At 36.7% G+C, this 27,180-nt stretch overlaps 2 protein-coding genes and 1 long non-coding RNA gene across 5 annotated transcripts in view; 1 reads left to right on the top strand and 2 right to left on the bottom strand.

The window, feature by feature from the left end:
* Nucleotides 1–25,333, top strand: part of LOC125270720 — a 40,503-nt gene extending 15,170 nt beyond the window's left edge. The window contains exon 3 of the long non-coding RNA XR_007185440.1: nt 25,239–25,333. This is a non-coding gene — a long non-coding RNA (uncharacterized LOC125270720). The remainder of the gene's footprint in view (nt 1–25,238) is intronic.
* Nucleotides 409–4,503, bottom strand: cxcr2 (chemokine (C-X-C motif) receptor 2). Its single transcript, XM_048194608.1, has 2 exons — nt 3,740–4,503; nt 409–2,088 (listed from the first exon to the last, which is right to left on the bottom strand). Exon 2 carries the CDS (start codon nt 2,064–2,066, stop codon nt 1,041–1,043), a length of 1,026 nt encoding a protein of 341 aa, XP_048050565.1. The 5' UTR covers nt 2,067–2,088; nt 3,740–4,503; the 3' UTR covers nt 409–1,040.
* Nucleotides 19,429–23,684, bottom strand: LOC125270714 (C-X-C chemokine receptor type 1). Of its 3 annotated transcripts, XM_048194606.1 has the most exons (3): nt 23,491–23,684; nt 23,249–23,279; nt 19,429–22,656 (listed from the first exon to the last, which is right to left on the bottom strand). In XM_048194606.1, the coding sequence occupies exons 2-3, from the start codon at nt 23,253–23,255 to the stop codon at nt 21,554–21,556; spliced, it is 1,110 nt and encodes a 369-aa protein (XP_048050563.1). In that variant the 5' UTR covers nt 23,256–23,279; nt 23,491–23,684; the 3' UTR covers nt 19,429–21,553. The 3 variants fall into 3 exon arrangements, with proteins under 3 accessions (XP_048050563.1, XP_048050562.1, XP_048050564.1); XM_048194605.1 differs by having other exon boundaries at nt 23,249–23,681; XM_048194607.1 differs by lacking the exon at nt 23,249–23,279 and having other exon boundaries at nt 23,491–23,680.
* Nucleotides 25,334–27,180: the final 1,847 nt, after the last annotated feature.

Raw genomic sequence — 27,180 nt, 5'->3', positions numbered from 1 at the left:
CCTGTTGAGGAGGAAAACAGGTTGCTTCACTTCTCTCTGTTTTTTTGTCGAAGGGAAGTGGAGACATTATTGAAGTCATGTTATTGCATGACCAGGAGCAGACTGATTTCTTAACAGTTTAGTGTGTGAGAAAACAAGTGTGTGAGACAACTCTGTTTTTTCTTAAACAACTTTATTTACACCTGTAAAGCAGTCAACACATAGTAATTTGCTTATTTACATTATTTTAGAGTATACAAAGAAAAACAACATGCCCTGAAACACGCAACTAAAAAACCTGTTTAACTACATTCAAATGTTTGGGATCAGTAAGACTTTTTTTCTTTTTTTGAAAGAAATCATTACTTTTATTCAGCATGGACATATTAAATTGATCAAAAGTGACAGTTAAGACATTTATAATGTTATTTCAAATAAATACTGTTCTTTTGACCTTTAAATATTTACAGTGTTCAGTGTTGACTGTATTTTTGATCAAATAAATGTAGCCTTGGTGAGCATATGAGACTTCTGTAAAAAAAACATTTAAAAGGCTTACTGACCCATGGTATTGCATACAACACAGGTAAAAATGCAGATGAAAATTCTACACAAAAGACAATCTCTGCTTTCACCTGTTATTCTGTTCTGACAGTATCTGAAACCTCTGCAGAGTGTTTTTCATAGATCTATTACTAGATATGGGCCCACAGTGTTCAAAAGCAGGAGCGTGGCATGTCACCTCAAGCCAAAGGAAAAAAAAATTAAAGATCATTATCATCAGGAAGAGCTACACATACACACTCTTTCTTATATCTTGTTTCATGAACCTGCTGTACCGTTTTAAAAAACAGAATTTAGTTTATATAGAAGTAATTTTCTTAAAGGAGCAGTGCACTCAAAAATGGTAATTGTCATTTTTACTCACCCCTATTATGTTACAAACTCTGTATTTTTATAACAAGGATAAGTAAATAATGACTAAATTTGCATTTGTGTCTAAACTATTTCTTTAACAGAAGCAAAAGGCTTTTGTACCCTCATAACAGAACTACAGTTGACTACAGCGTCACTGACGTGTGTCTAGTGCTCCCGGAGCTATAAACAGAACCCACACGATATTTCGACATCACGTCTCTACCTAACAGGCCTTTCTTAAAGAGAGAAGTCAGGAGCTGGTTGCGGAATTTCTTCCCAATAAAGGCATACAAGATGGGGTTTATTGCACAGTGGGTGAAAGCTATCGCCTCTGTGACATACAAGGTCACATCTATCCTGTCTCTCATCTTGCACGTTTCCGTCACTCCACCAGCTCGCATCAGGTTGTCTACGAACTCTGTGATGTTATTGGGCAACCAGCAGATGATAAAAGCCAGAACGACGCACAAGATGACCCGCATGGCCTTCTGCTTTTGGCTGTTGCGTGAGTGGCAAAGCTTACACGCGGTGAAACCGTAGCAGAACACCATCACGGCGAGCGGTATGAAGAATCCCAAAGTGTGGTGGAGAATCCGTAGGGTCAACCTCCAGTTGTCCATGTTTTCCGCTGTCACATTGTCATGACACATCAACTCCATGCCTTCGGCGAGTGGAAAGACATCGCGATTCACAATTACGGGAATGGACAAAATAAAGGCGCATAGCCACACCAACGCACACACTATGCCAACCAGATGGCGTTTCTGGTTGAGGAATTGGGTTGCTTTCACGATGGCCAGGTAGCGATCAACACTAATGCATGCCAGCAGGAAGACGCAGCAGTAAAATGTGGTTTCCTGAATGCCTGATAGCAGCTTGCACATAACAGTGCCTAACGCCCAGCGGCCGACATGAAGGTTGGTGGCCCAGAACGGCAGGGTCAAAGAAAAGAGCAGGTCGGCTATGGCCAGGTGCATCAGGTATACGTCAGTAGACGTCCTGCGGTTCTCCATGAAAAACACCACGAGTATCACCACGGTGTTACCCAGCAAGCTCAGACAGAAGACTATGATGTAGACTAGGACCAAAACCGTGCTGTTCAGATGATGTATGGTGTCCGGGCAGGGAGTTACAAATTCATAGTATGTGTACTCTGTAGTAACTTCCATGTTTAAGAAGTTTGGCTGCCAACTGCAGGGGACAAGAATTTTATTAGGATCAGCATTTTCAAATTGAAGTGAGATTGCTTCATAATGTACTTTAACACAGTTATTGAACTAAACTGAATCAACATTGAAATAAATTGAGCTGAATAATGGGTTGCACTTTATTTTACAGTATGTGCACTTACGTGTACTTACAGTAAACTTACCCAAGAAAGTAGTGGGTAATATTAGGTTAAGGGGTCGGTTCAGGCCAATAATTATTACATTATTACCCAGTTATTGCAATTACTATAATAAGTACATAGTAGCCTATGTACATGGGGAACAACTTTAAAGTATAAAGTTAAATCAAGTGCTACCGAATAATGGCACTACAAATGTGTTTGTTGCGTGTCGTGGGTTTCGTGATAACGGAGATGGAATATAAATGCATAATGTATGCGACTGAAAGAGCAAAAAGTGGGGCTAAGAGACGAAATCTGCTATAACAACTTTCAGTTTTACATATCATCGAGGCGGAAAAAAGAACACAACCCTGCAGACAGCAGGTAAATGCTGTTTTTGCTGTTTTCCATGTTCATGAAGTACATATGTTTACACAGCTTTTTAAAAATGCCAGGTGCCGGTGTTTGACATGCGTTTGACCAATCAACGTACATTTTCTTTAGGGGCTTTCGCACCGGAGGAAACTTTTCATAGTTCCTAGAACTATTGGCTGAAGTACCCGGATTTTGCCGTGTTCGCACCGCAAGAACTAGGAATGATTTTAGTTCTAGGAACTCCTTTTGGGGGAACTAAATTAGCTCCTACTTCAGAGTAGGGTCTAAACCAGCACTATAGGACCTATCGGTGACGTAAGTGTACATTGATTGGTCAAACGCATGTCAAACACCGGCATTTTTAAAAAGCTGTGTAAACATATTTACTTCACAAACATAGAAAACATTGATAATGGCATTTACCTGTCTGCAGGGTTGTTCTTTTCTCCGCCTCGATGATATGTATTACTGAAAGTTGTCATAGGAGATTTCATCTCTTAGCCCCACTTTTAGCTTTTTCAGTCTTGTAAATTATGAGTTTACATTCCATCTCCGTTATCACAAAACCCATGAAACACAACAAACATAGCTCCAATCACGGCATCCACTCCATCCAGCGGTTTTTAGCCTTTGTAAATGCCGCGCTTAAAGACGCTGTCGGCCACTTCAGAGTTCCTATTCCCGCTGTGAATGGAAAAAGGAACATGGCCCGGGAGAGAAATTAGTTCTCAGGGAACTTGTTGCTAGTTCCTAACACTATTCGGTGTGAAAGCCCCTTTTTAGAGCTGCTTTACAGCAAAAAAATGTGAAATATCATGATTGAAGATCTTTACAACATTAATACTGTCATTTTCTTGTTTATTACTGTATAGCTGCTTTGAAACTCTCTGTATTGTATAAAGTGCTATATAAATAAATGTAACTTGACTAATTATTCTTAACAAGAATCAGGAGTGAGTTGGTATGTTTAAACTTTTGACTGGTATATTGTATACTTAAATGCATAAATTTAAAAGTATACTTTAATAAATCAATGAAATATTTCACATTAAGTCATACTGACTAATCAATTAATCTTTAACCTGATTAAAAGCTGTACAAACACTAAATATATTGATCAAGATTTTATTCTCTTACCGTTTTATCTTTTGTGATTTTACTGAGATTTATCAGGCCTGCTTGTCTGGGGTTTAGGAATTATTCAGTGGAAATTATCCGATACTTGCTGGCTGAGTTCTGACAGCTTTGTGAGAATAAACAACTGATTATTACTACCACGTCCCTTTCCTTCCTGCATGAATAATCAAAAGAAAAGAAAAAAAAAGAAGAAGAAGAAGAGGAAAAAAAGAGAGTTAGAACAAGAGATATTATCAGTCTTACAGTTTCACAAGAAAGTCAACAAAAAACAACAGTTCACGTATTAGCAATTAGAGATATACAGAAGGTATACAGAAGGTACACTCATACTTGTGTGCCATAAAAAATTCAAATAGTGCCTTTCAACTTTCTGATAGCCCTACCCACAATGAAATCTCATTGGTTCATAATCACACATAACTGTACAGTTGATTCAGGTAAAAAAACTGCACTTCAGGTTCGCTTCAGGTCTGGATTTAACAATAAAAATTTAGGCTTTGAAATGATACAAACCCCTGCGAAAGTCTACCAAAGACTTTAGATATACAAAGGCGGTTCACTCCTATTACTATGAATGGTAGAAAGTGCAATATGGCTGAATATCTCCCACCTTCTAAATAAAAGAGCCAATCGGGAAGGTCATTGTGTTGCTGCAGCTGCTGTTAGATGTTTGATTGCAGTCCCTGGCTGCATCCGAAATCACATACTCTCTTGAGTAGGTACTTAGTACTTACAACCCGAATTCCGGAAATGTTGGGACATTTTTTAAATTTAAATAAAAATGAAAGCTAAAAGATTTTTCAAATCACATGAGCCAATATTTTATTCACAACAGAACAAAGATAACATTACAAATGTTTAAGTTGAGAAATGTTACACTTTTATCCACTAAATGAGCTCATTTCAAATTTGATGCCTGCTACAGATCTCAAAAAAGACGGCACGGGGGCAACAAATGGCTGAAAAAGCAAGAAATTTTGAAAAGGCTCTGCTGGGGGAACATCTAGCAACTAATTACGTTAATTGACATCAGGTCTGTAACATGATTAGCTATAAAAGGGATGTCTTAGAGAGGCAGAGTCTCTCAGAAGTAAAGATGGGCAGAGCTGTGAAAGAGTGCGTAAAAAGATTGTGGAATACTTTAAAAACAATGTTCCTCAATGTCAAATTGCAAGTAAACACTTCGCGACAGTTAAAAAAAGTGCTTTCTACACTGTAAAAAAAAATCCCAGTAAAATTTACGGTAAAAAACCGGCAGCTGTGGTTGCCAGAACTTTACCGTAAAAAATACAGTAGCAACATAAAAAAAATCTGTTAAATTTACGGTAAAACAACGCATTTCATTAACTGATATAATGTTAATTTACCAACCTAATGAAGTACTAATATCTGTTTTGTACCTTTATAATACACTTACAGTCACCAAACACAGTGGTGATAAGAGTCACATGATGAACCAAAGTTCATCACAAGCTGAGGAGGACAGCACTAACATATAGAAGGTGCACACAGTGTCATTCACACACACACTAAACACCATCATGGTAACATGCATGAAATTTTAAAAATGCAATAAACATTAATTTAACAACATTAGATGTAACATAAAACCCTAATGTACATAACTGATTAGAAAAAAATGAGAAAAACTAAGAAGAAACAGAGTTATTTCAACGAAAATATATCAAATGTGAAGTGTCACGCAGGGAATTGTGGGAATGTCAATTTACGGTTTTTCCCTGTAAATTTTACAATGATTTGTTATTTTTCACTTCCAAAAACTGTGAATTTAATGGTATTTTACCATAAAATTACATTAAATGTACCGTTAGATCTATTACAGTTATTCACCGTATATAGTACGGAAACTTTCTGTAAACCAATTGACAGTTTTTCACTGCAGCATTTTTACAGTCTTTTACTGTTAAAATCACAGTTATTTTTTACAGTGTATATAGTGTGAATGTGTATAGTATGACTGTAATCTGGACATTCTACATGTTGCCCTTATCACGTGACCTACCAGCATCAGTTGCGTCGCTTCACTGCCATTCATAAATCCTCTCCCATGGCCTCATTGGATAGTAAAGTGTCCATCCTATGCACTGTAATAATTTTGATTTCCTGTTCTAACCCCTCATTTCTATTTGGAATTCCTAAAAGCACAAGAAGTGCTGATAGTGATCAAGGCCTGTACACCAAGATGTGTGCTTATCAAGGGTCTGTTAATTGTCACACCTTTAGTACGGTTGTTATTTGGTCAGTTTGTCCTCTATTTTTGTCTCTTCTTCCTGGGGGCTTTTACTCTTCCTCCCTACCTGACCTCTGCTTTCCATCTCAGCTAACATTTTACATACATGCTGGGTAAAATTATTGGTACATCTATTTTGTAACCATTTAAAGTGTAACCATAACCAGATATTGTCTTTAAACTCTTTCAATTACAAATGATGTGCTAACTAGTTTTGATGTGGTATTAACTTTGAAGTGCAACCTTTTGCAATACAATATAGTCACGCTATAGCAATGCTCTCCCACATATATTGCTATTAACTGCTCTTATTTACATCATTGGTGTAAGTAGTGGATGGTAATAGACAGAAATGTACAGTTTTATATCATCTTGCTGATAACGTTTCATGCAGCCTGAACCACTGTAGGGAAACCACCCTTATACACACACTTCAGAATCTACTACTTCTCAGAAGTGTTATCCAGGTGCTTTTTGCCCACTCTTTTATGAGTAGGCCTACTGTGAATTCAAACATACTTCTTTTGTCACATACTGTTTTTTTTTTGCCTACTATATTGTAGGGAAGCATATGATTTTGGACACAACCATTGTGTTATGAGACACATGGTTAAGACTGCACATGCGCTTTGGCTGTTCCAGCCTTTTTTGTCATGATTTGAGCATTTATAAACAAATCTATGAGACAGCTGCTGTCTGATTTCATTGGTGATTTCAAATAAAATAATATTTAATAACCAAATTCACTTAAATTAACCAGGGGTGAGTTTCCTGAAAGCATCGTTAGCCAACTATGGTCGTAAGTCCCATTGAACTCTATTGGTAACGACGGAACTTGCGACCATAGTTCGCTTTGGAAAACGCACCCCAGAATAGATGCACATTCTCTAGTCAACTAGCATTTTCCCATAGTCGAATGTTTTTCTGTGTGTGAGAAGACAGTGGTAGATATGGTTTTTGATAAAAAAAGGTTGTTGATGCTAATAATGATTTCAAGTTCGAGTAGTAGAATGATTTTCAACCAGGGCCCTCATAAAGATTAATTAAAATGATTTTTAAAAGGCGTCATTAAAATAAGATATTTCTCATTTAATTCACTCCCTCAACAACTCTTTCTTTCCTATGAATAAATACTTGTGGATTCCCACAGTCTTGGAAAACCTCGATGTATGTGAATGTGTGATTTAGACCTGGAATAGTCATGTAAGTTAGCCATCAGTATTTTTTATAATGAATACACATTTTACTAGTTATGTGAAGCTCTAAAAGTTTTTTTTTTTTTTTTTTTTTTGTTAAATCCTTGTAAAATTATGAATGATTGGAAGAGTCATGTAAATTCATTGATTATAACTGAAGAACATTCAGCTCTTAAAGTTTTTGAAATCCTGAAATGCAATTATTTTAATTAAAATTATTTTAGTCACTATTTTAATTTATAGAAATTATATGAGTGCACATAGATTAAAAACAAAATTATGGCTAGGGGGTGGCAGAACCTGATTTCACCAAGTGCAACGTGTTCCTGGATCAACATCTTTGTTGATCCTGGAACAAAATTCCAATCAACCAATCAGATTTGAGGGACAAGTTTACAGTTTATGTCAAGTTCAGGCTTACAGCCAGAGTTAAGTGCTTCTGCATTATAGTGTTATCTATAATTTCCTCTGATTTACTAAAAAAACCTATAAGTAACTAAAAATAAAGTTACATGTTTGAACATGTTTAAAATGTCACATATCACATGACACATGGCCTCAACCACCACTTGTGAGATATTATCTCAAAATAAACCCCTAATTAAGAGTGTATTGATCGCCATTTCTGAGTTGGCGCTGACTGTATATAAAAGGGACACATACAAAGTGTCACAGACACGTCAGGTTCCACCTCACTGCCTTACCCACGCACTCAATCACCAGCCTACTGATCACCGCCACCTGAAGCTCATCAGCACTGCAATCACCACCACCATAAAACCACCACACTCACACACATTCACTGTCCGGTCTTGTTTGTGCTACAGACTTATGTATGCTTACCTTAAGGACTCCAAACGCCATAATTACCTGCTCCAATCGTCTGCTCCATCTCCTTTGTCTCCTGTTCTCCTCGTGTGCCTACCTACCTACCTACCTACCTACCTACCTACCTGCCTGTGTGTGTGAGAGTGTCTCCACCATCATCCTCCAACGTCTCTCTCCATTCGCATCTGGAAAACACCATAAGGACAGTATCACACTCTCTTCATCTTTCAAGAACTGCTATATCATCTATCCATTACCATTTGCTCTGCTGTTTATACAATAAACCCACCTGTGTTGCTTTTACCTCTGCCTCCGTGTCTCTGTTGTAACACAAAGAGTGTTCATAATATTTTTATTTTTTTAAACAAGCATGAAAAATCAAACAGTACATCAATTTTAAGTCCTGGAGAGGTTTTGCTGTCATTGCATTCATTTAAGGCTGATAAACCATTCCACCATAGACACTTCATGAGTACAATAATATAATGTCCCTCTCCAGAACACCCTGAATAAAATGAAGAATTGTAACTTTCATAGAGTATAGAGGAAAACAGTACAGTATAATGCATTTTGATTAAGTGCATTTCAGACTATAATCTCATAAATAGAAAAAAAAAACATCTTGCTTACTGACCACATACTGTACAGACCAGCTGCATTGACTGAAAAATGACCATGACAAGCTCTTGAGCAAGCGTGTTGTGTTGAAAGGGGTTTTGCTAACTTCAAACTCTCTCCAACCCATGGCCAAGCATTATGCAATAGCATATTTGTTTATTTGCAAATCAAGTTAAAAGAGTTCATCAAAAGAGTCTTTATGATATTGTGGTTTCTCAGGTGGTTCGGGGTCCATCCTTCAATGTAAGTCTATGGGTTTCTTCACTTGCGTTATCATCCGCCAGGCAAAAATTGCAAAAACTCTGAAAAGTACCAGTCCCTTTTATCAAAAAGGTTAGTTGAGGTTTTATTCTTGCCTGTAATGCACAACTTACATGCCAATGTGGAATACTTAAGGCGCAGTCACATTTATCATTGTTCTGTGAAATTTCTTAGACAAAATACAGTAGTTTCAATAGGAATATGCGATTGGAAATTTTGTGTGAGGGTAAAAGATTTCGCAACAGATTTTTCGCAAAGGGTCCAATTTGTTCACACAAATTTTCCAAGTTGACCAACAGAAAATTGCTTGGTTTGAAAGTGACTTGACTTCTGTATGAGTTGTGAGTCATACATCTCTAAACTAATGACAATAGACCTTTTTTGCCTGCAACATTTGACTGCACCTTTAGATTAGGGGTTTTATTCAGATCATTAACCCACCGTATGAGCAATTATGATCCGTATATGATTCTTAAACATTTTGAAGCTCAGCCAAACAAAAAAGTGCTGCAGGAATGACTATTAATTTTGAAGGCCAAAACCTGGAAATTAGTTGCATTTTAGCACTTTTGGTTCCATTGACCCAAAGTTTTTTTTATGTGTTTTTGGTTAAAAGCCTGATATAAGGTCTGAAATGAACACAAAGATATTTTCATGTTTTACTCTATGACCTAAAATCAATCCTAAAATCTTGATTTTTTTAAAGCCTTTACTTGTCTTGAAAAAGGCGGTTGCTAACAAGTGGCTCAATGGGACTGTAGAGATTGTCGGGGATATTAAATATCATCATGCCTGACATGAAAACTCGTCAACTCACTAGTCTACTTTCACAACTTCATTGTGTTTATAGTTCTCACAAACTATTCTAATTCAAACTTATTCTCCCCATGAACCGGAAGTTCGTATTTCCAAGTGAAACGGAATATTGAATAGAGGGCAGGGTTTTACTTCAGCGCTCCTCCTCTCCATCTCTCACTCATAGCAGACTAACGGTCGGAGGGGAGTGGTTTAAGCGTTTTCAACCCAAGCCGTCAAACTGAAGGGAAGGAACGCCATTCCAGACCGAAAGTAACTTTTCAGATTTTGATTAAAGATTACCACGACAAACACATTTTTTCTGTGTATTAACTTGCACGGATTAATTGTTCACCACAAGACTAATATGTGCTAATAAAGTAAATAGGGACAATTCTGATTTCATGCTGACTTTAAAGAGTTGCCGGATCTGAATGGTGTAGTGTAGTTCATTTATAGCCTAACTTTAGATTTTTACTTCTGCTGATTGTGGTTAGGCTTCAAAATTCATAACAGTTGAGTTAATTTGTGAAGATTATCATGATGTACAAAACGTGTAAGAATCATATTTTTGTTGATCACAGAGCTTATTTTCTGTAAACAGCCCAATGGAAAAATCCTATTGGGTTTTTGCTGATGCTAGCATCTAAGTTGGCCAGCAAAAATATGTCACCACTGCAGCACACATTTTCTTCTCACCCTATCATGGATTTCGCTCTTTCTAACCAATTGAGGAAGCCAACGCATCTTGGCAATTAGCATCTAGAAAAGGGGTTTCCAATCCTGCTCCTGGAGGACAACTTTCCTGCAGAGTTTATTAGAGTTTAGTTCCAACAAAAAACTGCCTGGAAATTTCTAGTAATCCTGAAGACCTTAATTATATGGTTCAGATGTTTTGAATTAGGGCTGCCGGAAAGTGGCCCTCAGGAACATAATTGGACACCCCTGCCCTACAACATGAAAAGTGTTGTTGTATTTCAAGCAAACAAAGAAAGGTGCACTAAGTGTCTTGCAATCCATATACATTGATGTCCATTGCTAGGCAGTATAGCTCACAGGAAGCTGGAAGTGACTTCTGAGGTCAGAGAGGAGGACCTACTAGATCTAGAACTCCTTTTCTATAGAGTAGGGGTGTCCCCGACTATGGATTTACATAGTCGAATCAGAATCTAATCAGATTGCCTGTATTCGACTGATAGTTGAATCATATATGTGTGAGTGGGGGGATGCTTGAAAAACAGCAGTCCACTAGATAGTGCGCACAAACTCTTTCCGAGCTTAAGGCCATAGGAGTAGGCTATACTTTGAAAGGCTCGCGCGCTCAAATTTCACATAATATATGTGAAAATGCTTTAAAGATGCCTGTAAGAATATGAAGAAAGTTTGACAAATGTTTTGTGAATTTATTTTATTTCTGAAAGTTTTTGTATGAGCCAATCACAGTTGAGGTCAAGGTACAAGGAAGTGAGAGACGAAAGCGGATGGTCCGCGGAAAGAAAAAATAAGGTTACTGTTAATGTAATGCACCAAACAAGGAAAGTGTTCAACAAGGACTCTTATACAAGATGTTAATGGTGATATATCTGTCTGTGTGAGTGGTAAACTCATCACAGTAAGACAGACATAAGTTTAAGTTATCCACTGATTTAGTGGCTAGTGTTTAGCATGGACTTGGCTAACAAGCTAGCGGTCAGCGACCTCGATTAGTTAAGCCTGTGTGGAAATGTGAGACCGACGATGATCAAAGACCCTGACGGAGCCGGATAGCGTTATCGAGTGGTGGACTTTGCTGAGATCGTCAACCATGTGTATCTTTTCATCGCGAATCCTCTTGTCCTGTCTTCTGCTGCTGACGCCTTTGATCCTGTGCGCGTGAGGTTACATTCACATACCATTTTTTGTTTGGCCTGTGTGGTGAAGCAGCCATTTGATTTAAAGGGTCATGAAACCCCAGAACACATTTTTTGAGCTGTGAACAGATATGTATAGGCTGCACATCATTGAAAACACTAAAGGTACTCATTCATTTTATTTATAATTTGAAATTAGTTATTTTTGCATTTTTCTGAGCGATTTCTGTCTTCCGGTTTGAAAAGCAAAGTTGGAGCAACGTCACAAAATCTGACTTCATCGTGTACCACCGGCAAGATCCGGAGTGCTGATTGGCACATGCACATGTATGTTTCCCTCAGCACAGAAAGCACATGAGTGTTGTTTGTATTTTGCCCGCGATGAGGTCAGAACTGGAGTTTGAATACGAACACATCAAAAATACAATTGTTATGCTATACACACGGAGCGCGCATATGATCGGTTTCAGCACGGAGCTTCGCGTTGTGTTTAACAACCCTAGTCATGTGGATCCTAGCTCATATACAGAATAAAGTATCCATGTTTAAAGTTTTTATAGACATATTTCACACATTCTCCTGCACCAAACATGAACCAGCACGGTGTATGCACACATATTTCATCAAGTCTTCTTCTCTGTTAAACTATGTGTCATTTATCATGAGACTGCAGCGCTCGTAAACGTAATGAAAGTATTATTAGCCCTATTATTCCTTCGCATTTCTCCCTTGTGCTTCATAGTTTGTTGTCATTTTTGTGTATAGTGAGTGTGTTGTATGTCTCTGTTTCATTGGTTGTTCTCTCCCCTCTTCCCCCCCTCTACACTCCCACTTTTCCAGAGCTTTACACACCCATTTTTACAGACTTTTTCCAGCTCAGAGGTGTGAACGACCAGACTAAAACAGGGGGGTTTCATGGCCCTTTAAGGCTACCATAGCCGCGTTTCCACTGCCAGGCCAAAGGCGGGCGTGCTAGTGCGTGCCAGGGCCGGTCGCATTTCTACTGTCACTTCCGGGGCTTGATCGTGCCTCTTCGGTGCTTCCTCGGTGCCAAAGACACGGGTTTTTCGGCCCGCCGAAAACCTTGGTCCAAAGCGGGCCAGCTGGGGCTTGAAGCGCGGTCGAGGTGAAAGGCGGAGCTAATCGTAGTCAGGTGATGGTCTACATGCTGAAATGGGTTGGGTTGTGTGACGTTTGATCAAGGGAGGTGTGTTTAAGGGCGGTATTTAGATCAGCGCTGCGGAGCTAGCAGACCGACAGTGGAAACGCAACTTGATTTTGGCCTCTGTGCCTAAGGTCTGTGGCCATAGGCCCAGCCCGGCACGCTGTTTGCCCTGGCTCGCACTGGCCCGACAGTGGAAAAGCGGCTAATGTACCCGAGCTACATTCAGGCCTGCATCATTTGAACATTTGAAGGCTATTTCACATTAAGCTAGGTTTTTGGCGGCTATTTTATTTTCTTGAATTTTTTCTTATTTTATTTGAATGCATTTGGTGATCTGAAAAGTGAGTTTGACCAGACATATTTAATTTCTGACCTTCCTTTTCTAAGTAAATCTGGTATACTTTTTATAAAACCGTTGTGGTTACTGACTCTTTTGATATCTTAAGTTAATTAAAGGTGCCGTAGAACTTTTTTTTTAAAAGATGTAATATAAGTCTAAGGTGTCCCCTGAATGTGTCTGTGAAGTTTCATTTAATTTTTTTAACTGCCTATTTTGGGGCATCATTAGAAATGAGCCGATTCAGGGTGTGTGGCCCCTTTAAATCTCGTGCTCCATGCCCCAAGAGCTCGCGCTTGCCTTAAACAACATAAAAAAAAAGTTCAAACAGCTAATATAACCCTCAAAATGGATCTTTACAATGTGTTCGTCATGCAGCATGTCTAATCGCATAAGTACAGTGTTTATTTTGATGTTTACATTGATTCTGAATGAGTTTGAGGCTATGCTCCGTGGCTAACGGCTAATGCTACACTGTTGGAGAGATTTATAAAGAATGAAGTTGTGTTTATGTATTATACAGACTGCAAGTGTTTAAAAATGAAAATAGCGACGGCTCTTGTCTCCGTGAATACAGTAAGAAACGATGGTAACTTTAACCACATTTAACAGTACATTAGCAACATGCTAACGAAACATTTAGAAAGACAATTTACAAATATCACTAAAAATATCATGTCATCATGAATCATGTCAGTTATTATTGCTCCATCTGCCATTTTTTGCTATTGTCCTTGCTTGCTTACCTAGTCTGTTGATTCAGCTGTGCACAGATCCAGACGTTAACTGGCTGGCCTTGTCTAATGCATTTCATAATGTTGGGAACATGGGCTGGCATATGCAAATATTGGGGGCGTACATATTAATGATCCCGACTGTTACGTAACAGTCAGTGTTATGTTGAGATTCGCCTGTTCTTCGGAGGTCTTTTAAACAAATGAGATTTGGAATGAGGAAACAATGGAGTTTGAGACTCACTGTATGTCATTTCCATGTACTGAACTCTTTTTATTTAACTATGCCAAGGTAAATTCAATTTTTGAATCTAGGGCACCTTTAAGAAAAAGAGTACAATTTTGGTTTAAATGTGAAAGTGGATAAAAGTAATTCCAAGACATTTCATTTCCTGTTAAAGTGTAAATATTACTGCTTAAATAGTGATTTAAAGGGGAAAAGTATTTAATTTAATAAGTTTTTAATTACACTCACACATGCAAGTTAAACACTGATAAGTTTATTAGTGAAACCTCTCTTATTTGATTGGAAAGAACTCAGGATAGCCACCTCTCATTATAGTTAAGCATGCTAGAGATGCACTACATAATAAAGTGACCAAACTGCCTTTCATGTGATAGATGCAACTGAAAATGATTTTTATTTTTTAAAAACTGAAATGAAAGGCAACGTGGATAAACATTCACAGCCACGATGTACAAAACACCACACAAAGATATAGAAGAAAAACATTTTGGATCAATAAACCTTAAAAATATACATAAATTGCAGAAAGGCCACACTACAGATATGCATTTCACATCGGCAAATCACATTAAATCGGCTAAATTGCCTGTGCGAGCAAGCTTTAACTCTACAGCGCAACATTGATGCACTGAAAAACAATCAAAAAATCAATTTACAGAATTGAATAAGAACAGAATATACCATTCTAATAAATAAAAATAATTAACAAAAAATTAAATCATAATCAAGTCACAAGTGCTAAATGCCTGAAGTTCAGGGGAACATAGGCTATATTCAAAACACAAATATTAAATTAGATAACCCAGAGTGATCAATAAATAAATTAAAATTAAAGAAATTATTAAAATAACGAAAGTATAGCCAGAATTGTCAACTTTGTCTTTTTAACTGCAGAGACAATAAACGCTAAACTCATAGATGCAAACTCCTCACCTTTCAGTGAGAACTCACCTTTTTAACATCAAAATAGGTCACCAATGGGATTTGCATAGATCCAATGAGAAAGTGTTTTATGGGGGGTAGGGGGGGTCTTACAAGGGTACTTGGGAACTTGCAAGGGTAAATAAAGAACTAGTTGTTTCAATAAGTACTGTACAGTGTTTCCTTTACTCCTTACTTTAAAATTACTATGTCTATAATGGGTAATATTTTATGTATTTGAGGTCTGAAATGTGACAAACAGTGCCGTCTAATCAGCCAGTATTGTCTTAAATATCCGGCACAGTACTTCGTCTTTTATAACATGAGATTTTAACCAAATGTTGATTTTGGTAAAATGTTGCAACAATATGTTAAAATTACAGTTTTGACATGTAGGCTACACTGTAAAAAATGAATGTGATTTTAACAGTAAAATATTGTAAAAACACTACGGAAAAAAAATTGTAAATAGGTTAACAGTAAGTTCCCGTATTATATACAGGGAAAACTGTAAAAACCAGACATTTATGCAATTTTCGCAGTAAAATGCTGTAAATTTTACAATTATTATAAGTAAAAAAGACAAAATCAATGTATAATTTACAGTCAAAATCTGTAAACTGATATTCCCACAATTCCCCGTGTGACACTCCACATTTGAAAGTATTTTGTTTAAATAATTATGTTTCTTAATAGTTTTTGTTATCAGTCATGTACATTAGGGTTTTATGTTACATCTTCTGTTGTTTAATGAATGTTTATTGCATTATTTAAGTGTTGTGAGTTACCATGCTGGTGTTTTGCGTTTGCGTGAATGACTCTTTGCACCTTCTTTATATTAGTATATATTTCAGCTCGTGGAAAAGCTGCTTGTGATGAACTCTGATTCTTCATGTGGCTTTCTCTTATACCATGTGCATTATTATGGTGGTTGTCAGTATATGTTAAAGGTACAAAACATATTTTAGTAGTAATGTGCATTGTTGACTTTATTGGTTTACATTCAAATTTTCTTAAATTACAGATTTATACTGTAAAATTTACAGTTTGTTCTGTAAATGTTTACACAGTTTTTCTGTATTTTTTACAAAATTATTCTGGCAACCACAGCTGCCAAAATTTTTTTTGGAGGATTTAACAAATGGGTAGTTTATGTAGACATTAACAAGTTTTCCCGCAATGTGACATGCTATCTCAAACTATTGAAAATATTACAATTAGACTATTTGCTTTTTAGGCCCATTGCATGCAGTATTTATTTGCCCGTATTAATTGAAGGTCTACATGGAAATATTTGTACTATTGAAATGTATTTTTCATGCTGAAGGACTATTTAAAATAAATAAATAATGGCAAAAGATGATTAAACATTTTGAGGGGAAATTAAAATGATCTCATATACATTCATATAAATTTGAACTAAAAATCATGATGGACATAAGTTTTTTAATAAATTTGATGTGTCAACTACTTAAAAGCTTTTGATAATCACATTTTCAAATGATTGACTTCTAAATTAATGATGAAATGAAGATATTGGACTTACCATTCATCGTAACTTTTTACTGATAGCGATCAAGGCCTGTACACCAAGATGTGTGCTTATCGAGGGTCTGCTAATTGTCACACCTTTAGTATGGTTGTTATTTGGTCAGTTTGAATGGCTTTCAGTCACATTTTGGTTTCAGTCACAAGTCACTCCTCTTTTTTTTGTCTCTTCTTCCTGGGGGCTTTTGCTCTTCCTTTCTACCTGACCTCTGCTTTCCATCTCTCTTTCTCTACACTTCTTCTCTCTCTCTCTTTATGTCTCTCAGCTAACATTTTACATACATGCTGGGTAAAATTATTGGTACATCTATTTTGTAACCATTTCAAGTGTAAACATAACCAGATATTGTCTTTAAACTCTTTCAATTACAAATGATGTGCTAACTAGTTTTGATGCGGTATTAACTTTGAAGTGCAACCTTTTGCAATACAATATAGTCACGCTATAGCAATGCTCTCCCACATATATTGCTATTAACTGCTCTTATTTACATCATTGGTGTAAGTAGTGGATGGTAATAGACAGAAATGTACAGTTTTCTATCATCTTGCTGATAACGTTTCATGCAGCCTGAACCACTGTAGGGAAACCACCCTTAAAACACACACTTCAGAATACTTCTCAGAAGTAGTAGGTCATATAAGCTATTTTTTGCCTACTCTTTTATGAGTAGGCCTACTGTGAAGTCAAACATACTTCTTTCGTCACATACTGTTTTTTTGCTTACTATATAGTAGGGAAGCATGTGATTTCGGACACAGCCATTGTGTTATGAGACACATGGTTAAGACTGCAGATGCGCTTTGGTTGTTCCAGCCTTTTTTTTGTCATATTTGAGTGTTTATAAACAAATCTATGAGACAGTTGCTGTCTGATTTCATTGGTGATTTCAAATATGAAATTTAATTGTAAGCTTGATGAATAGATTTGGTGTTTCTCCATTCTGTGTTTCTCCATGTGAGAAACCGAACAGTATTTATATCATTTTTTTTTTTTTTACCTCTAATACACCACTATGTCCAACTGCCTTGAGCATCTGGTGTGTAAGGTCTGAACACACTCTGACGCTGGAATCTGACTCATTGAAGTATATGTGCGAGAGATCACTTCCGTCATCATAGCGCATTTTCAGACCTCACTAACCAGATGCTCAAGGCAGTTGGACATAGTGGTGTATTAGAGGTAAAAAAAAAAATGATATAAATACTGTTCGGTTTCTCGCACAAACCAATCGTTTCATGTCTTAGGACATCAATGTGTCGTCACGAGCTGCAGGGTTTAATTTGGATTTGTCTGTGCATGTTTTTTTTGACTCTCATAGATTTTGTTCCCATTGACATGCGTTATATGACTGACAGACTGCAACAGTTGGAGTTAAAAATCATCATTTTTGTTCTACTGAAGAAACAAAGTCACCTACATCTTGGATGCACTGGGGGTAAGCAGATAAACATCAAATTTTCATTTTTGGGTGAACTATCCCTTTAAAATAAGATATTTCTCATTTTAATTCACTCCCGAAACAACTCTTGGTTTCCTATGAATAAATACTTGTGGATTCCCACAGTCTTGGAAAACCTCGATGTATGTGAATGTGTGATTTAGACCTGGAATAATCATGTAAGTTAATAAAATCTTAAAGGTCTCGTTTTTCGTGGTTTTTTGAAGCTTTGATTGTGTTTATAGTGTGCAATATAACATGTGTTCATGTTTCGCGTGTAAAAATCACAGTATTTTTCACATAATTTACTTATCTGTATACCGCTGTTTCCACTGTCATAAAAACGGGCTGATGACTTCCTTGTTCTATGAAGTCCCTCCTTCAGAAATACGTAACGAGTTCTGATTGTGCCAGCGGTTCCTGTGTTGTGATTCGACAGCAGTTTAGCGCATCTTGCCCGGAAAGGTCACGCCTCTTACCATAACGTGGAGATGCATGCGCTTAGTGTTATTGTAAACATGTCTTTAATTTTACCCTATCAATTTGAGCCGGAATCAGACCCGGTGACTGGACTGCGGGATGAAAATAACAGCGTTTCGACGACATGGTGACAAACACACTCTACAAACACAACTCTTGTGTATTCCTGTGGGCGGAGGTTAGTCAAAAAACTGTTTTAGTGACGTCATTAAAGAAGGAAGTAGAGGGATGTAGTCCAAACTGGCCGTTCGATGTAGGCGACTTCTGTTAAATAAAATATCTCACTTGGCATTGAACTTTGAGCTTTAAAATTTTACAGATTTTATTTATACTCTAACAACAACATTACACACTAACTAAAGTTTGAAACATGGGATCACGAAGAACGGGACCTTTAATCTTAAATCTTAAAAGCCATCAGTATTTTTATAATGAATACACATTTTACTATGTGAAGCTCTAAAAGCTCTTTAAAAAATCCTTGTAAAATTATGAATGATTGGAAGAGTCATGTAAATTCATTGATTATAACTAAAGAACATTCAGCTGTTAAAGTTTTTGAAATACTGAAATGCAATTATTTTAATTAGAATAAATAAATTAAAAACAAAATTAGGGCTAGGGGGTGCCATAACCTGATTTCACCAAGTGCAACGTGTTCCTGGATCAACATCTTTGTTGATCCTGGAACAAAATTCCAATCAACCAATCAGATTTGAAGGACAAGTTTACAGTTTATGTCAAGTTCAGGCTTACAGCCAGGGTTAAGTGCTTCTGCATTATAGTGTTATCTATAATTTCCCTCTGATTTACAAAAAAAAAACCTATAAGTAACTAAAAACAAAGTCACATGTTTGAACATGTTTAAAATGTTACATATCACATGACACAAAACAGAAGCGGCCTCAACCACCACTTGTGAGATTTTATCTCAAAATAAACCCCTAATTAAGAGTGTCTTGATCGCCCTTTCTGAGATGGCGCTGACTATATATTAAAGGGACACATACAAAGAGTGTTCATAACATTTTTATTTTTTTAAACAAGCATGAAAAATCAAACAGTACATCAATTTTAAGTCCTGGAGAGGTTTTGCTGTCATTGCATTCATTTAAGGCTGATAAAGCATTCCACCATAGACACTTCATGAGTACAATAATATAATGTCCCTCTCCAGAACGCCCTGAATGAAATGAAGAATTGTAACTTTCATAGAGTATAGAGGAAAACAGTACAGTATAATGCATTTTGAAAAGAAGTATAATGCATTTTAATTAAGTGCATTTCAGACTATAATCTCATAAATAGAAAAAAAACATCTTGCTTACTGACCACATACTGTACAGACCAGCTGCATTGACCGTAAAATGACCATGACAAGCTCTTGAGCAAGCGTGTTGTGTTGAAAGGGGTTTTGCTAACTTCAAACTCTCTCCAACCCATGGCCAAGCATTATGCAATAGCATATTTGTTTATTTGCAAGTCAAGTTAAAAGAGTTCATCAAAAGAGTCTTTATGATATTGTGGTTTCTCAGGTGGTTCGGGGTCCATCCTTCAATGTAAGTCTATGGGTTTCTTCACTTGCGTTATCATCCGCCAGGCAAAAATTGCAAAAACTCTGAAAAGTACCAGTCCCTTTTATCAAAAAGGTTAGTTGAGGTTTTATTCTAGCCTGTAATGCACAACTTGCATGCCAATGTGGAATACTTAAGGCGCAGTCACATTTATCATTGTTCAGTGAAATTTCTTAGACAAAATACAGTAGTTTCAATAGGAATATGCGATTGGAAATTTTGTGTGAGGGTAAAAGATTTCGCAAGAGATTTTTCGCAAAGGGTCATATTTGTTCACACAAATTTTCCAAGTTGACCAACAGAAAATTGCTTGGTTTGAAAGTGACTTGACTTCTGCATGAGTTGTGAGTCATACATCTCTAAGCTGTTGACAATAGACCTTTTTTGCCTGCAACATTTGACTGCACCTTTAGATTTAGGTTTTATTCAGATCATTAACCCACCGTATGAGCAATTATGATCCGTATATGATTCTTAAACATTTTGAAGCTCAGTCAAACAATAAAGTGCTGCAGGAATGACTATTAATTTTGAAGGCCAAAACGTGGAAATGAGTTGCATTTTAGCACTTCTGGTTCCATTGACCCAAAGTCAATGTTCTTTTTTTATGTGTTTTTGGTTAAAAGCCTGAAATAAGGTCTGAAATAAACACAAGCTCAAGATATTTTCATGTTTTACTCTATGACCTAAAATCAGTCAACTTGTGATTTTTTTAAAGCCTTTACTTGTCTTGAAAAAGGCGGTTGCTAACAAGTGGCTCAATGGGACTGTAGAGATTGTCGGGGATATTAAATATCATCATGCCTGACATGAAAACTCGTCAACTCACTAGTCTACTTTCACAGCTTCATTGTGTTTATAGTTCTCACAAACTATTCTAATTCAAACTTTCGAAGAAACTTTAAAGAGTTGCCGGAAACTGAATGTTGGTGGCGTTGAAGTCATGTGAACATAGTGTAGTTCATTTATAGCCTAACTTTAGCTTTTTACTTCTGCTGATTGTATTTAGGCTTCAAAATTCATAACAGCTGAGCTAATTTGTGAAGATTATCATGATGTACAAAACGTGTAAGAATCATATTTTTGTTGATCACAGAGCTTATTTTCTGTAAACAGCCCAATGGAAAAATCCTATTGGGTTTTTGCCGATGCTAGCATCCAAGTTGCCCAACAAAAATATGTCACCACTGCAGCACACATTTTCTTCTCACCCTATCATGGATTTCGCTCTTTCTGTCCAATAGAGGGAGCCAACGCATCATGTAATTAGCTAATTAGCATCTAGAAAAGGGGTTTCCAATCCTGCTCCTGGAGGGCAACTTTCCTGCAGAGTTTATTAGAGTTTAGTTCCAACAAAAAACTGCCTGGAAATTTCTAGTAATCCTGAAGACCTTGATTATGTGGTTCAGATGTTTTGAATTAGGGCTGCCCGACAGTGGCCCTCAGGAACATAATTGGACACCCCTGCCCTACAACAAAGTGTTGTTGTATTTCAAGCAAACAAAGAAAGGTGCACTAAGTGTCTTGCAATCCACATACAGTGATGTCCATTGCTAGGCAGTATAGCTCACAGGAAGCTGGAAGTGACTTCTGAGGTCAGAGAAGAGGACCTACTAGATCTGGAGACGGAGAACCGATCCAGAACTCCTTTTCTATAGAGCATTTGCAGAAACCTTCTTCTGAACTTCTCTCCCACAAAGGCGTACAGCACCGGGTTCACACAGCAATGCAGAAGGCCAAGGTTTTGTGTTGCGAACATAGCGATGTCCACCGATGTCCGTGTCAAACAGCTGAATTGAACCACTTTGGCCCTGAGGAGGGTGTCAACTATCGTAGAAACATGGAAGGGGGTCCAGCACAGAAGAAAAGCCATGACCACAGCTACTATCACCTTCATGGCTCTGTGCTTCTGGAAACCGCGTGTACGCAAGAGCCGCACCACCGTCACGCTGTAACAGATCAACATGACCAACAGAGGGAGAAGGAAACCAAGCAGATGCCTCATGATACGTGTGGCCAGTCGCCACTCATCAGCATGATCCGTCTCGAAGCGCTCTGCACAAATAGTCTGATTAGAAAATTCGTTGTGAAATGCCTCGTTGTAGAATGATGGCAAGGACAGCACACTTCCCAAAAACCACACCAATCCACAGACAACCCAGCTGCACAGTAACCTCTGAGCCTTCCTGGACTCCATAGCCCGTACGATGACCAAGTAGCGATCCACGCTGATGCACACCAAAAACAAGATGCTGGTGTAGAAGTTCACTTCCTTCACCAGGCTAACCAACTTGCATAAAACATCACCAAACACCCAACCGTGGATCACGGAAATCGCAGAAAAGGGCAGAATAAGAGCCAGTAATGTGTCGGCCAGCATCAGGTTGAATAGGTAAATATCCGAAGCAGAAAGCGAGCGTCTGTTGGAGCCGATGACCCAGCCGACGATCAGATTCCCAGGAACAGCCATCAGAAAGATGAGCATGTAGAAGACACAGAATGAAATGTTGATGGCTTTCCCCATAGCGATGGAGGAGCAGAGCAGCGTCTTCTCATCCAGAACAAAGACAGTGTCATTCTGGTATTCTGTATAGTTTAACTCATCGTAGAGTTCACTGTAGAATTCACTGAACTCACTGATAGTCTCCATATAATGAGAGGTGTTTGAATCTGTAGAAAAACAAATAGAAATTATTAAAGCAATATGTAGTAATAATAGTGATATTTATTATTAATAATTTCAAAATTAACATTTTTTTTGGCAAGAAATATAGTTTAGTAGCTTAAAGGGTTAGTTCCCCTGTTTAATCCTTTAAGAAAAAAACTTATATTTTTTACAATTTTTCATACATTCATAAAAAAAAAATTCACCAGTTTTTATTAATGAAATTTGCAATTTTTTTTTTTTTAATTTCTTAGGTCTAAAAAAACTCAAATAGAAAAAAAGACACAAGAACAAACAAACTACCAAACAAATAAATGAACAAAAAATACAATTAATCAATTAATTGAGATTTTTAGGGAGGATTTAACAAATGGGTAGTTGATATTAACAAGTTTTCCCGCAATGTGACATGCTATCTCAAACTATTGAAAATATTACTATTAGACTATTTGCTTTTTAGGCCAATTTTAACTCAAAATCATGATGGACATGAGTTTTTAATAAATTTGATGTGTCAACTACTTAAAAGCTTTTGATAATCACATTTTCAAATGATTGACTTCTAAATTAATGATAAAATGAAGATATTGGACTTACCATTCATCGTAACTTTGTTTTTGGTCTAGTGCTATATGAGAATCGACAGGATGAAACGTTAGACTTTTGCGCTGAAGGTTCCTTTATACTCTTTGAAGGGATGTTGATATATCCTGTTTGCCTAAGTCCTAAAAGTTACCTAAAGTGTACCATCTCAACTAAGATGCTCAAATTTTATTTCTCAAAAACTTCTCATGACATATCTGAAATAGTCTTTTCACAGGAGACAAGCGGATACTTACATTTCTGTCTTCAATAACTGAAAGGGATGCAGAAGACTAGGATGTTGGGTGATGTTGCTTTTAAGCGGCTACAAGAAAGCAGAAGATCAGAGATGTTTGGTTGGGGAATTTGAAACATTTGAATGGTCACAAGATCCTCACTCGTGGACATAAACATGATCAAAACACCAAAAGTGAAACTAAGTATCATGTGGACCAAAATCATCAACATATTTATGATACAAAGTCATGAGGTCATTTAATAGGAATTCTGAAACTCAGTTTCAAATCATTAATTTGTTTGTGAATATTAATGGGAATATTAACAGGTTTCTACATTTAAATGACAGAAATAAAATATATTCTGTGATGCGTGTGCATTGCAAAACAAACAAACTGATGAACATAAATGAATTTAATTTAATTTCAGTAAATCTAAATAAGAAATCAAACATAGATATAAACTAATTAATAATTTTATTAGTCATTACATATTTTGTGACTGTAAAAAACTGTAAAAAGTTGAGTATATAATTTTTGAATTTTAAATTAATTACTGGAATGTTATTTAAAATGACAAGGATTTAAACTCATCTGAACAAAGAACTATAAACTTCATGTAGAAAACCCTATTTTAGGTAATATGGAAGTGATTTTTCAACATCGGAGGAAAGACGTGTCACATGTGAAGAGATGCACTCAAGGAAATTGCGCAACTTTGTCCCACTGAGTTTGTCCCAAAGATACCGAAAACATTGTGTTGCTAACATGAGGAGCAACCAGTTTCATTTGATGAGCTATTTTAAAACGCATGAGCCATTTAGAAAAAGTAACCACAAAAAAAATTTGTAAATATACTGGATATTTGAGAAAAAATATCTACATATTTAGAACTTCATTTATGAATATTGATGTGGTGTATGTATGGGAATTGTTTTTTGTAAAAACAATCCTTTAGGGTGTAAATAAAATATGTTTATATATATATATATATATATATATATATATATATATATATAAATTGAGGTGTAATGGAGGCTAGCTAGTAAGAGCTGTGTGAGTAAACCTCACTCCTCTGGTCTCAAGAGGCTGTGGTATTTAGCGTCCTTTTAGTGCGTCTGCATCCCATGCCAGTCATGCTGGTTCAAATCCCGCTTTGGGCGGTGCTAGTAGAATCGGAGGGGTTACATTGGTGCCGTGACCCCAATGGGAGAGAGGTTTAGGCAGTGAGTGTAACTGAGGCTAGCTAGTAAGTGCTGTGTGAACAAACATCAATCCCCTGGCCTCAAGAGGCACACTAGCATGCTAGAGGCTTCAGTATTTAGTGTCCTTGTTAGTGCGACCGCATCCCATTCCGGTGATGCCGGTTCGAATCCTGCTCGGGACGGTGCGAGTAGAACTGGAGGAATTACAATAAGTCATTTAACAAGAATTATTACATAATATCATTACTTAAATTACATTAAAATAGTTACAAAATCATGACAGTGATTAATATATATGTATTATTTTAAATATATGTGTGTTTGTGTGTGTGTGTATATATATATATATATTCATACATATTCCCCCAAACTTGAATATATGAATGTAATAAAATGCAAAGTTATTCTAAAATAAGTGTTAGAATTCTGCTTAGATTTACCTTATTGTCTACAAGATGGTCAAGTACAATAATTCATGAGCTTAAATTACGACTTTGTGAAATTTAAAGCAGCTTGAATCTGGTCCAGCCCCTTTTGACAAAGACCCCTTTCTGTTGTGTTCAGGACAGGAAGAAACACGTCTCTCTGTGAAGAATAAGAAGGTGAGGAATGCAAGATGAGATATAAAGCATTCATATTCAAATATGGTAAGCACAAGATAACCCATATAGGGGAAGAAAATCTCAAATGAAGTATTTTTAATATCAAAAAATTGTGTACAATCAAACATCAGAGATTACAATATGAACGCAAACATTTCTCATCTGATTCTTCCAAGTCCAATTTATATATTTTATGTTGAAAGACCAAATATCTTTGTAAACTGTAAATGTCTAACCTGTAAATAGAGAAACGTGGTACACGTGTCTACAATTGTAAACCCCATTTCATTCCACGGAAGTACAAACATTTCATAGACAGAGAATGGAAAAAGAGTGTCCTTCTCAGATTCTCAGTCTGTGTAAATGCCAACAAAAAGAAAGAGGTGAAAATTCTTCCCCACAAACTCAGCCTCAGGCTGTAATCACTTTCATCAAAGATTCTCCGAGCTGATGCATGTTTATGCTACTTGCCAATTAAAAATAAAGATCTCTGCAGTGCCACCCATAAATTCCAGTGAGCCAAATAAATAGTTTTTTTTAAAAATGGGAATAGATAGAATAGGTAAGATCATAATTCTTAAATTAACAGTTCACTCAAAAATGATAATTTTGTAATTATTTACTTACCCTTATGTTATTCCAAACCCTCATTTTGGTATTTTTCCGTTAGACACAGGAATGGAATCTGGTAATCTAGTTAACACTCTTAAAAATTAGGGTTCCAAAAAGGTGTTTACACATACCATAGAAGAACCATTTTGGGTTCCACAAAGAACCAGGGGGTAATCAGAGGAACTCTTTTCAACTTTAAATAACCTTTTGTCCAATGGAATAATTCTAAAGTTGTTAAAGTTCCTTCATGGAACCATCGATGGCAACAAAGAACCATTATTTTTAAGAGTGAAGGACACAAAATACACACATACACACACAAAATATTTTTTACTAACACACTGCCTTAACTTGCTGAAAATATCTAAACATAAATGGTTACCCACTTTACAATATGCATTAATTTACACTAATATGCATTAATTTATGCTTAACTAATGCACAGATAATCATGCGTTAATGTATGACTCATGAAGAACTAAACCATTAAGTAATGATTACTGCATCAGCAACTGTCTGTATGATTAATAAATTACGTAATTTATGAATTGTTATTAATTAAATGTGTCATAATGTATTAATTCCTTAACACATTTTATTAACTAATAGTCTAAGTTAATGTGTTAATTACCACAATGGTTTGAAGCCATGTACTTCAACTTCCAGCTGTCTGCTTTAAAGGTGCAATATGTAAGATTTCTGCCCGCTAGAGGTCACTAGAGGCCTATTCAAAACAAAGGCGTAGCTTGATAACGGCAAGTTTGAGCGCGGAATCTTGGGACATGTGGTCTTCACCTCACAGCCGGTGGAAACAATCAGGATAGGACTCAGGAAGAAATCACGTTCATGGATGCGATTTTTAACGTTACTGTAGTATGAAGCAGAGCAGGACCGAGTGCTGTGGGAGCTGAACGAGGAGCTGGAGCAATTGCACAACACACGCCATGAGCAGCAGAACTTTTATTATGTCACAGTCGCCGGCGCTGCTTCCACTTTTCCGGTCATGAGTATGAGATAAAGCAGCTCTGTTTATCATATTAGAGACATTTAAGAGTGTTGAAAATGATGTTATAACGTTACTCTGTGCGTTCTCTCGGCCGCTGCTGTGAGACACTGTTGCACACTGCAGTAAGATAGATGGATTTTAGGATATCATATTAAAAGCTGGATGGCTTGTGTTGATAAATGGCATGAAATTAATTTTAAAATGTATTGTATGATGGAGAAAATGCTGTATTACTGTTACTAAAAATAAAGCTGCATGATCTGATTATGCTATGTTAGCTACTTGA

This window comes from Megalobrama amblycephala, linkage group LG6, assembly GCF_018812025.1.
Source record: "Megalobrama amblycephala isolate DHTTF-2021 linkage group LG6, ASM1881202v1, whole genome shotgun sequence".
Lineage (NCBI taxonomy): Eukaryota > Metazoa > Chordata > Actinopteri > Cypriniformes > Xenocyprididae > Megalobrama > Megalobrama amblycephala.
This window is presented reverse-complemented; position numbering and strand designations above follow the sequence as displayed.

What these genes read in the sequence shown, in the direction of transcription:
- cxcr2 (XM_048194608.1), bottom strand. Translation starts at nt 2,066, where the DNA reads ATGGAAGTTACTACAGAGTACACATACTATGAATTTGTAACTCCCTGC.